Source organism: Acipenser ruthenus, chromosome 19 (assembly GCF_902713425.1).
Source record: "Acipenser ruthenus chromosome 19, fAciRut3.2 maternal haplotype, whole genome shotgun sequence".
NCBI classification, from domain to species: Eukaryota; Metazoa; Chordata; class Actinopteri; order Acipenseriformes; family Acipenseridae; genus Acipenser; species Acipenser ruthenus.
The window spans coordinates 22,097,909-22,110,757 of NC_081207.1; the positions used below are offsets into that span (position 1 = coordinate 22,097,909).

The following is a 12,849-nucleotide window of genomic DNA, read 5'->3' on the forward strand; positions in this document are numbered from 1 at the left end:
GACAGTACCAGATGTCCCGTTTTAAAATGAAAATGCATGTTTGCTACAACATGAGCTCCTGTCACAAAGACGGCCGGAGTGGGTGGCGTCAGACCAGATGCAGGAAATAAATAAACAGAGAGATGGGGTTTTGGTAAAGCAACACATAACAGCATTTAATAATTAAACAGAACAGAACAGAAAATAAAAGGTTGGAACACAAAAACAGGACACGGCACTGGAAGCCAAAATAAATAGACAAACAAAACGACTAGACACTAACACACAGGTGAAACGGAGACGAACAAATCGTGCCTAAATACAAATCTACACTTTAAATACACGTGAAACACAGACCCGTTTATATCCCGTGTACCAATCTATACACCAACATTAACATACGCACCATACATACAACACATAACAAGCAAAATACACACAGGGGCGGGCACTTTGCCACATATACCCCCCCTGTGCAAAGCACACATGGCCTCAACGGCCACCTCCCCCCTTAAATACCCAGCAGTCCAGGCCAAAGTCTCGGGCTGGGAAGGGAGGCTTCAGTGGGCCCATGGCTGGAAATGCTGTCAGCTCCCCTGCCGGTAGTGGCACGGCTGACAGCATGCTGGTCCCGTCCTGCAGCGAAAAAGCTGCGGGGGCAGGTGGTCCCCCAACCTCCCCCTTCTTCGTAGCCGGCAGCTCCCTCCTGTGGGGCTCCGGCCACAAGAACTCCTGCAGCGAAACTGCTGCTGGGGAAAGTGGTCTCCAGACCTCGTCCCCCTTCTTCGTGGCCGGCAGCGGAAGCAGAGGCAGCTCCAGCTCCTCTGCTCCTGGTGGCGGTGGAGGCAGAGGCAGCTCCAGCTCCTCTGCTCCTGGCGGTGGTGGAGGCAGAGGCAGCTCCAGCTCCTCTGCTCCTGGTGGTGGTGGAGGCAGAGGCAGCTCCAGCTCCTCTGCTCCTGGCGGTGGTGGAGGCAGAGGCAGCTCCAGCTCCTCTGCTCCTGGCGGTGGTGGAGGCAGAGGCAGCTCCAGCTCCTCTGCTCCTGGTGGTGGTGGAGGCAGAGGCAGCTCCAGCTCCTCTGCTCCTGGCGGCGCTGGCTCCCTCCGCTGTGGCGGCTGGTGCGCGCCATGCTGCCTTCAGCAGCATGAATAGAGGCTGCTGGGGGACACCAGCCTCCTGCCCCTCTCCCCCCCAAAAATTTTCAGGGGGTTGGGCCTGTAACTCCTCCCCTTCCGGCTCTTGGGGCTGAACCAGCAGGCATTTTCCCTCTGCTGGTGGCTTGGGTCCCAGAGCTGTGGAAGCCCCGACTTGCCTCCCTTTGGGCTGTGGATGCACCGACTCCTCCCTTTTGGGCTGTGGACGCACCGACTCCTCCCTTTTGGGCTGTGGACGCACCGACTCCTCCCTTTTGGGCTGTGGACGCACCGACTCCTCCCTTTTGGGCTGTGGACGCACCGACTCCTCCCTTTTGGGCTGTGGACGCACCGACTCCTCCCTTTTGGGCTGTGGACGCACCGACTCCCCCCTCTTGGGCTGTGGACGTTCGGGCTCCCCCCACTCAGGCGTAGGATGTTCGGGCTCCTCCCACTCAGGCGTAGGATGTTCGGGCTCCTCCCACTCAGGCGTAGGATGTTCGGGCTCCTCCCACTCAGGCGTAGGATGTTCGGGCTCCTCCCACTCAGGCGTAGGATGTTCGGGCTCCTCCCACTCAGGCGTAGGATGTTCGGGCTCCTCCCACTCAGGCGTAGGATGTTCGGGCTCCTCCCACTCAGGCGTAGGACGTTCGGGCTCCTTCCACTCAGGCGTAGGACGCTCGGGCTCCTCCCACTCAGGCGTAGGACGCTAGGCTCCTCCCGTTTGGGCTGTGGACGCTCAGGCTCCTCCCGTTTGGGCTGTGGACGCTCAGGCTCCTCCCGTTTGGGCTGTGGACGCTCAGGCTCCTCCCGTTTGGGCTGTGGACGCTCAGGCTCCTCCCATTTGGGCTGTGGACGCTCAGGCTCCTCCCGCTCGGGCTGTGGACGCTCAGGCTCCTCCCGCTCGGGCTGTGGACGCTCGGGCTCCTCCCGCTCGGGCTGTGGACGCTCAGGCTCCTCCCGCTCGGGCTGTGGACGCTCAGGCTCCTCCCGCTTGGGCTGTGGACGCTCAGGCTCCTCCCCATAACTGCGGAAGGGACAGTGGGCGAACAGGTGATCCTGGTCGCAGAGGAGGCACCCCGGCGATGGCTTGTTACATCGCCGTGGATGCCTGGCCCTTAGGCGGCACTCCTCCTCCCTGTCCTTCACCTCTTTATCCGTCTCTGCCTCCCGCTTGGGCTGTGAAGGCAAAACCAGCAGGCATTCACCCTCTGCTGGTGGAGATGGGGACAGCAGGTACTCACCCTCTGCTGGTGGAGATGGGGACAGCAGGTACTCCTCTGCTGGTGGTCCTGCTACCTGGGCTGCTGTTCCGTTTATGGTTGCCTCCAGGTAGCTGAGGACAAACTCCACACCTTCCTCCAAGGTGTTTGGGGTGTGTTCCTCCTGATATGCCTCCCATCTCTCACTGTCCATCATCCACAGGGCCCGGACGACTATGGGCAGAGACTGGGCCTCCAGCCCAGCATTCTCCAGGAACCAGCCCTGCCATTTTGTGGCGTCTTCTGCCATTATATATATATATATATATATATATATATATATATATATATATATATATATATATATATATATATATATATATATATTTTTAAACAAAACCCCTCCTGGTCTGACGCTTGGAGGCGCGGCTATCCCACGATGACACCACGTGTCACAAAGAAGGCCGGAGTGGGTGGCGTCAGACCAGATGCAGGAAATAAATAAACAGAGAGATGGGGTTTTGGTAAAGCTGAGCGCGTGATTGCGCTCAGCATTTAATAATTAAACAGAACAGAACAGAAAATAAAAGGTTGGAACACAAAAACAGGACACGGCACTGGTAGCCAAAATAAATAGACAAACAAAACGACTAGACACTAACACACAGGTGAAACGGAGACGAACAAACACGGTGAGAATACACTTATTATATTTATAATTACGCTTTTACTCCTTCTCTCACCCGTTCTCCTCTTCCGAACACCTAACCCCGAGTGACTAAAAATGTGCCTATTTATACTGTTGTGCTGGGATTCAATTACTAATTAATTATTCACTTAAATCCCAGCACGTGAATTAATTCTGTGCAACCCCGTGCTCACATATTACATTTAACCAGCACGTGAAGTGATTTGTGCTCTCCTCGTGCCTAAATACAAATCTACACTTTAAATACACGTGAAACACAGACCCGTTTTATATCCCGTGTACCAATCTATACACCAACATTAACATACGCACCATACATACAACACATAACACGCAAAATACACACAGGGGCGGGCACTTTGCCACAGCTCCTTTCAAACCAATCTGCACATTTGAGACCAATATATATTATTGTGTCAGTTTCACCCACTTTAAGGGATAGGATTGTTCTAAGCGTGGGTTCAAGCCTTCAGTGTATGTTCCTTGTTGTCACTTGGAACAGGATTGAAAGAACAGAGGGAGTGATTCGGACTCTGCCCAAGAAGAGTCCGAATCAAAGCCTGAAATACGTTATTTAAATTTTTATTTTGGGAATTGCCCTTAACGTATACATATGTATATGTGGGTGTTGGTCATGGTGCTCTATTTTTCATTATACTGACTACCATAATTTTAGTTTTTACAGTTATGGAGGGTGTACAATATATTTGTTACTGACATGTTTGTTTGTTTGTTTGTTTGTCCCTTTTATCCTTCTATAATTTTAAAGTATTACTTTCCAGTCAAATTTGTATCTGTAATAAAATGAGTGCCTACCAGCTATACAGAATGTTTTTGAATTTTTTTTTTTTTAAAGCCATTGCGGTAACTGGGTTTAGATGACACCATGGTTTTGGAATTTTGAAGTTTGTGTATTTTCGAAAAAATGGCATTTTGTCACCACAAAATACTTAGTTTAAAAATGAATTAAAATAAATGGAAGAAACATGTGGATTAGTTGGTTAGAGTTGCTATGTAAAAACGTCTCAATTACAGGCCTCTGTGAAAATTCATTTTCTGGGGCTGATTTTGCAGACAAGTTGGATTTAAATGAGTCAGTTTGTGGAATTGGAATTTAAAGTAAAAGTGGACGTTTCCTTGAATTATTGAATAGGCTGTTTTCAACAAAACACATTACAGCTTGCTGTTGTACATATTCCTGCAATATCTTTTTTTTTTTCAGCATGATCATCACTGTTGTGGATTTTCTATGAGCATATAAAGGATATTGCTCCAAACACAATCAAGTATGTTCCACAAAATACAAGGAGAAGCTGTGAGGGCAAGTAATAGGTCTAATAACCAGCACCTGGTGGTCTTTTTTTTCATAACACTGCTCATGTCATACCTCTTCTGCTAACGTGCTCTATACAGCCATGTAAAAAAGAAACTTAAGACCAGGGCCCAAGCTTAAGAAAAGAAAGCACTTTCCAATAGTTTTGGCAGGTGGGAGGCTCTTCTCTCATGTCTTGGACTAATTAGCAGGAGGTCACCCAAAGTTAACAGCAGTTTTTAATTCCGACCAGTCTATTGTCACGATACCCTCAGATTCTGCAGCGTTCTGTGCCGACTCTGTGCTGACATCCTCTTGTTGAAGAGGATAAACTGTTTCTTTTAATTATTTTTGGTTTTAACTGAAGATATTTATCTGAGAGGGCAAAGCTTACAGCTTTCATTTCACTGCCAAGTTATGCAATCCGAACCAAGAGTGTGGTTATTATATATTTGTATATAGCATTTGTGAAAGTTTAAATAGCCTATGGTAATATGGTTGGGTTTTGGAATTTTTTTTTCTTTTTTTTCTAATGTTTGATGCCCCAGATATTACCTGGAAATGTAAGCATGTGTCTTGAGTTATAGGACCCCAATATACTAAGTGTTTGTTTCAGCACAAAAAATGTATAAACTTTTAGTAAAAACAAAAATGTTCTTCCCCTATATATAGCTGCATGAACAACTGCAAATAGTAGACTTACAGGTGAGACATATCCATGCTTTGGTAACTAATCTCTTCAGTGCTGACCTTAGCAGGGGTCATGTTAATGATAATACATCTAAACAACATGACTTCTCAAAACCAGGACTAGTGTGAGTTTCTAAACCTGTATAACAAAACCAATAACGGCCAACTGATACCACATTTCCATCTGCACCATAAAACTAGCCTGTGCCATTTTGCCGATGCTTTTTCTAATGTAGAGGGCTAGAGAGAGACTAACCGGTAGAAACTTTGCCGTTCACAAGAACAAAGCAACATTCCAATTCTAACCGTTTATAATGTAATTGTGTGTTTTCTTTTGGGAAGGGGGCACAAACCGTGTCACGGTGAAAATAACTACAGTACTTGCATGCAAACTATTCAGATATACCTGCATTAACTGTAAAATGGTTTTACGTGAACCTCTTAGGTAAAATAGCTATTCTGTTTTGAAGTCTTTGAATACCAGGCTGCTTTCCTATTACATAGATTTAGTGATACACAATCTGTGTATTAACCATAGGAAGCCCAACCTTCAGGGATTAGGGTTTTGTACATAAAATAGCAGTATACCAACGTACATATCTTGCACTAGTGTTGCAGTCTTGGCTGATGTCAGGTTGCTGCCCTTGCTGGCTGTGTTCCAAAAGCCCAATTTCTTCACAGTCTGCTAGACTAGTTTGAGGCAAAATTGTGACATAGTTTCTTTTAAATAATCAAATTCAGTTGGCATACCTGAGCCATGGCTGTAAACAAACGCACATTTTTTTATCAAGTTGCTTTTCAGTGTCGGTTCTCATCTCTCTCGCATTGTTTTGCCCTGAAAAACAGCCTTGTAACAATAATTATCTGTTGTACATGAACATGGACTAAAGATGTCGGAGAGTCCGTGACCATCTTCTGAAATCTTTATGAAATTTTAGAACGCTGTATGGTGCACTACACTTTTAAAAAGAGAATGTATTCAAAGTTGTGGTGATAATAAGGGTGGGACAGTATTGGAATGTCTTTCCATTCCTACTGGGTTATAAAGTATATAGAGGGTGGGGGGGGGGGGTTGAGATTGCTTTGGCAGTAGCAGTCCTCTCTGATATCAGAATATAGACAGCTTATTACAGTTATTAAGGTTTAATAGTAAAAGTAGCAATGTAAAGCCTTTTTAGTTTACTTGCTTTTAATGAGTAAGTGCAGTACAAGGTAAAATGATAAAACAGTGTGAATGCTTTTAAATAAAAAATAATACTTTACTACTGTACATACACAGTATAATAAACACAATACTTGATATTAACACAAGCCTGATTTAAACTATTCCTATAGGAAGACATTCACTTGTTCATACTTTACCTGCATGCAAGATTCAGGTTTTTCTAATTTGTTGCTTTTAAGAAGCAGATTTTATTTTCAGACTGTCTGAAACAGTTTGCCTAGCTGCTTTTATTATTATTATTATTATTATTATTATTATTATTATTATTATTATTATTATTATTATTTTCACTTGGATCTTTTTGTGTTGGTTTTGGTAAACATTCAGCTTTTTTTTTTTCCCTTTTAAAACCTGCACATTTTTCAAGAGATAGCTTGTGTGGATGTTTAGACATTTATTTGCTGTTCAACTTTTTAAAGAAAAGGGCTTGTAACCAGGAGGTCCCCGGTTCAAATCCCACTTCAGCCACTGACTCATTATGTGACCCTGAGCAAGTCACTTAACCCTCCTTGTGCTCCGTCTTTCGGGTGAGACGTAGTTGTAAGTGACTCTCCAGCTGATGCATAGTTCTCACAACCTAGTCTCTAAGTCGCCTTGGATAAAGGCGTCTGCTAAATAAACAAATGATAATAATAATTCAGGATGGCGCTGGCGGGACATGTGAGTGTGTACACAACGTCTTGCTTTTGTTTTTGTTGTGTGTGGTGTGTTTTTTTTTATACTAGCTTTAAATTTAAAGATCACAGGACCCGGTGCCGGTTTGCACAGTCAGATTTACACTGATTTCAGGCAAAGAGATTTAAAAATAATGCCAGATTCCAGAAGACAGATTACTGTTTGTCTTTTTTTTTTTTTTCTTACCATTTTATGTTATTTCCAAAAATTGAAATTGCTCCAATATTCATATTCTCTGTGTTACGGTACTTTGACCTGAGATCAGGAGTGGCTCTTGAGTTGCAGTTGCCAGATTATATCTTCATAGACAAACAATAGACTACAAGTGACTGTTTAGGTTTATAATGCAATTGTTAACTAGTCTAGCGAATACATTTATTTTGTGTTGCTGTCAGATAGTCCTCGTAGCAGTCAATTTGACCAGCAACTCGTACATTTCCTGGCAAGCCGCCCGTGTGCTGTTCACTAGATGTTTGATACAGCCACCTGGTGCGGACCATGAAATGTATATTTGACACCCCGATGTATAACAGCACTTAAGGCTTTACTAGCTTAGTTAGCCTGAGAGCAGTATTGAAAAGAGTCTATGCAGTCTCAAGAGTATAGATTATAGCAGGGGTGCGGAACCCTGGTCCTGGAGGGCCAGTGTCCCTCCTGCTTTTTGTTCCAACTGTGCCCTAAATTACTTTAATTGGACCAATTATTAACCAGTTATTGATCTAATTAGGTATTTAGGGCACAGTTGAAACAAAAACCAGGAGGGACCGGCCCTCCAAGAACATGGGTTCCCCACCCCTGGACTATAGGGTCAGAGTGGCTCTCCTTCTAGGTAAAATTGGCATGGGGCTGTTTCACCTCATCATGCTACAGCAGACCCTGCTGGCCAGAGGCCGGTAGCTCACCGACATGCACTCTCAAGCTCCTGCATACAGATTATTTAGGAAGTATTTTGAGAGAATAAGGGAAGGATGCCATTTCACTGGGACACGCCACCCACACGCCTCAAATACAGACACCAGTTGAACATAAAAAAAAGAAAGCTATTCCAGACTTCTGAACAGAAAGCTGTGCCCAGTGACAGCGGACGGTAACGTTTTGGAAGTAGGGCAGCACTGGCTGCTGGCGTTGTTTCATGTCCCCGCGGTGGCACAGCAAGCACTTTTGTTCACCTCTATATTTGTTAATCGTTGTCAGAAACGAGAACCAAAAAAGTCAAACAAGCGTAGAGTTTTGATGAAATCCTCTGCTCTTGCTAATCTGTTCAGACCAATTATGAGGCTGAAATAAATAATTGCCTAAGGAAAAAAAAGCTGTTGACCCTCAAAAGCCAAATCCCAGTATCTTCTGAGGCACGTCCTTTTGGCTAGCGCTTGTGGAATCGCATTGATTCAATTTCAGCTCTCTACACATCAACCTTAGAATGCATTACAAAACATTGTTTAGTTCAACACCTTTGTTTCCTTTGGAGATTAGATATGTCTAAATGCATTTTGTTAATCAGCACTGTACCGGGCAGCATAACAAGCAATACTGTAAACATGCTCCTTTCAATCGGAGCTAGACCAAAAATCGAATCCGTTAATCTCTCAACCATGCTTTATTTCCTGTTCAGTTATTGAATAACAACAGAACAACTGGCCTCTATAGAAAACAATGGGATAGCACAGTTCATTTTTTGTATAATTCTTAATGTAATACTCACATTTAATTTACAGAGCAGCCAAGCTAAATACATTTAAAACATTTTTTTTAAATAGGTCAGGCTTAGTCCATCAATGATATAATTGATGGATTAAGCCTGATTCTCAAAGTAATGTTTTCTTTTTGTCAAGTGTAAATGGCCAGTTTCTCAGTAGTGGGGAAAACCTTGATTTTGTTTTATAAGAGACCACAATGAAATCTAGGGGCAGTGTTAACTGGTCCTTAACTAACTTTCCAAAAACAGGAAAGCCACCACACTGGAAAGTGTAGCAACCCACATTTCTTGCAATTCTGTCTTTCAGGTATCTGATTGGTGAGGAGGGATACTGCCTGACATCTATGCAGAGCGCAGTGACTTATGTGGAATCTCTGCATAAAAGAGGTGCCTTCAAATAAATGTCTTCCTTGAGTGTGTGTGTGTGTGTGTGATACATATATAATTACAAATGTAAACCCTACACATTATAAGCTGTGAATAGTTAGTTATTTGAGTGTTTTGATAGATAAACAGGTCTTATTGATTACTCAAAGAAGTGTCCTACCACTTCTTTGAGTCGGAACCCCTTTCGGAAGGCATCATTAGGCAAGGGGTGCTTTATTAAGACTCCCTTGCTTTTGAATGCTAATACTAATGGTTCAGTTAATCATTGATTGTGTCTGTCTGAATAAAAATACCGGTATCTGACAGATGACTGACAGTCTTATTCTTTGTTTTTAATTTTTTTTTGTTTTACTTGAGATGGAGCGTCTTTTACGTTGTGTTATTTAACTTGTAAACTATGTAATTATATGTATTTGGATGTTTAACATGAAATTAGCAGAATGTATTGCATCATTTGAATGTACAGTTGTTGTCTTCTGTGTTGTGCTACCATTGTGTTTGCCTTAAATGCACAACTGGTACAAAAGACAACCATAAATAAATATATATAATAAAACAAAGATACCATCTTGCTTAAGTTGTTGAGATCCTGTTACAAATGTATTCAGATAAAAAAATAATAAAAGAAAAACCCTGCTTCAGGGTAGTGCTTCCAAATACTATTAATAAAGAGGTGATGTCCTCTACCCGAATGGGCCATGTTTCATTGCATTCTCAAACCTCTTGTGCCAGTTTGCATTTCAAACCAGATAGTTCATTGTTTGTCTTGTACAGTAACCCTTTTAAAGATTAGCCATGTGTGACTACTTACTGGGGAAAAACCTTTCACATATTTTCTGAAGTTTACAGTTCATTATAAAATTTAACGTTTGTTTTAATGTTGACTAATTTAAAAATTTAAAATAGAAATCTCAGAATTGGTTTGTTCAAGCTCAACATTTCAGGTTAATGTCCTGGATTTGAGTGTCTTATTTTGGCATGCCCTGCATTCTGACAAAGTACTAGGTTTAAGCAGTTGGTGACTAAAATATCTTTAAGAGCAGCATGGACCATTCATTTTAGGAGTGTGGTAACTTATCGCCTACCTTTTTTAAAAGTTGTTCATAAAATGTGTGTTATTACAATATTCGTTTACCTCAAGTAGCATCACAGCCCTGGGTGTTTTCGTAGTTCAATTTTTGTAGTATAAAATTCACGCCGTTGAACCAAAATTTGTCCTGTTTTCTTTCAGACATTTATGCTTGTGGGTATTGATGACAGAATACTAAGCAGGTGTCACAATGTGAGCTTTAGTTGTACTTTTTTTCATATGTAATACGTTTGAATATTAAGAAAAGTACTAACATTAAACACATTGGGGAAGCAAACAGAAGAATGAAACCTCCTGCATCATCCATCTGTCTACACTGGGACAATGCCGACGTTTTCAGAATGGCTGTAAATGAAAAGCAGATTTAAGACTGTTGCCACAATTGCCACACTATAAACATTTAAAGAACATTAACATTGTAAAAGGGTTGATGTTGCATGTTTGTTGAGTTCTGTAATCACAGGATTACTTCATGTGTCGTGGTTTATAATCTGTTTAACGTGGATGTAATGCTTTGACTCTCTTTGGTTTTTAACTTACTGTTTCACTCTGTGACTGCTGGAAATGCACACGTTCATTTGAGAAAGTGTTTTAATCTGAGTACTAATTCACTTGCGCTGTACCCCAGTCAGGCTCCTGTCAGTTATCCTTAACCAGTACAGTTAAGTTATTTAGATTTACCATTGGCCTTATTGCTAATACCAGATTTTTAGAAACCCAATTCATGTGAAGTGGATCAACACCAGAGATAAATTGCTGTAACTTTATGTAAATATTTTTTCATTCATTTAAATGTACTTCTGCTGTATTATAAAAAAATTAGCTAGGGTTTTTTTTTGTTTGTTTGTTTGTTTTTTAAATCATGGTTGCTGTGAAATACAAAACCTAAATAATAAATATGTCCACAGCACAAAGAAAATATTTGGAGAGCACAAATATGTGGATCACAGCATTCAAGATACAGCTTCCTAAGACACACAATGTATGTAATACCAGTCCGGATGATGATTATTATTTTTTTACTAGTAGCATGCAAACAAACTGTTTGAACATTCAGTTAGAATTGGATGTTTTGTGTTTTTCTCTACTGTTTTGTGATAACATGCTCATACTAGGTGAAGCTTTTCAGTAAAGTACTGTCACCGTAAATGCTGTTGTCTGAACATGTATCCTAATTGGTTGTATTTAATCAAAAGGCTCTACAAATGAATAAATAAATAAAAACACTTTGAAATTGGTGGGTTCTGTATCCTTTTACAATATGCAAAAATAAGTGTTCATTTGTCAACAAGGGTCTAAAAGATTACACTTTATTTTGATTGGCTTTTGCATTTGATTGACGGAAAAATCAAACCCGGGGGTTCTAGAGCAAATACATCAAAGGGGTGCAAGAATGAAAAATTGAAAATTAACATTCAGACCTGTAGCTGTTTGATCTGGGGATGAAGTTAAACCTACAGACCACAAAATATTAAACTGTCCCACTTAATACAGTGTTTTTCTTGATTTCTGTAGTCCTGCCAGGATACTTACAAACAGGACCACATTGGCTAGATATTCCTCATGTTGTCGGTGACACTTCAGTGTATGCCCCCACACCCAGAATGCGAAGTGTGACGGAAATCCTGGCTGCATAAAATGACATTCTGGGCAGGCGATCTTCAATGCAATGCGCTTGGTTGTGGCAGACACTGACATGGTGTGAAGGCCAGAAGCACATCATTGCCAATTTCAACTTAGTGACAGGAAAATTGGACCACATAGAGAGCCAGCATGTTAGAAACCGTGAAGTAAACATGCCATGCCGCATCAGTCACGGGACGCTGACTGCCCAAAAAACAGTTTTCTGAAATGATCATGGGATACTTCTCCCCTCGACCCCAACCACTCCTCATTTCAACGTCTTCACTCAAAAACAGTAGGGGGACCGTTTTAATGGGATTATTTTGTGGGAAAGTAAGTCCTTTGCCGTAATTGATTTTATGCTTTTATGTCCACAAAGGATGCTGCCATAAAAGTTGTATTTATACTTAATTGACTTATTTTTACTTAAGTCCACACTCTAGTTTAACCTTTCCGACTGAGCGTTTTTGAAGTGATGGATAATTAATATTTCACCTGTTTTACAAAGACAGTTTTAAACAACAAACCTGCCGTGATCTTCTGAAATGTACTCCTGAAAGCTTTCAACCTGACCGCAGCAGTTCTTGGAAGTTTACACGTGAATATTTGTGTTCATGGAAAATGTGCTTGCAGTCCCAGAATACATCAGCCATGGAACTTTTATTTAGTTGTCAGGCTGTGTGTCCCATCAGATCCTGGTTTCTGGCTGTCTGCCGTGGTTTAAAACGGTGGTGTTTACTGCGGCCTCCTCTGTTTTAATGCTGGCTAATACGCTTGGATTCTTGTCCTCTGGCTTACAGCTGAAATTGCAGCCTCAGCAATGACATTTTCTAAGCCTATTCAAGACCCAGGAGGATGAAAAGAACAGTAATATTTCATGATGATCATTGGCTTTTGGTATTGTTTAAAATTGGTCTACATAGTTTTGATAGTTTAATATCCTACATCCAAATTTGAGAAAATAGTGTGAACCATATAACTAGATGAGTGTTTGACTTCAACCACAAATCACACCAAAGGATTATGCTCGTAGATCTATTTTTCGTCAGCATGAAGTGTTTTGGAGGAACGCTTATTTATTATTATTATTTATTTCTTAGCAGACACCCTTATCCAGGGCAACTTACAAT

General features: G+C 41.8%; 1 protein-coding gene across 4 annotated transcripts in view; it reads left to right on the plus strand.

Moving 5' to 3' along the window:
* The window catches only part of LOC117424472 (VPS9 domain-containing protein 1-like), a 28,210-nt gene extending 16,880 nt beyond the window's left edge, over positions 1 to 11,330 (plus strand). For 3 of the 4 annotated variants that reach the window (XM_058992629.1, XM_058992628.1, XM_058992630.1), the window contains exons 11-12: positions 8,927 to 9,006; positions 10,238 to 11,330. In XM_058992629.1, coding sequence (XP_058848612.1) covers positions 8,927 to 9,006; positions 10,238 to 10,260 — 103 coding nt within the window. In that variant the 3' untranslated portion in view covers positions 10,261 to 11,330. Of the gene's footprint in view, positions 1 to 8,926; positions 9,008 to 10,237 lie in introns of those variants that run through there. The other variant, XM_058992631.1, reaches the window with a different exon arrangement.
* The last annotated feature ends 1,519 nt before the right edge of the window (positions 11,331 to 12,849 follow it).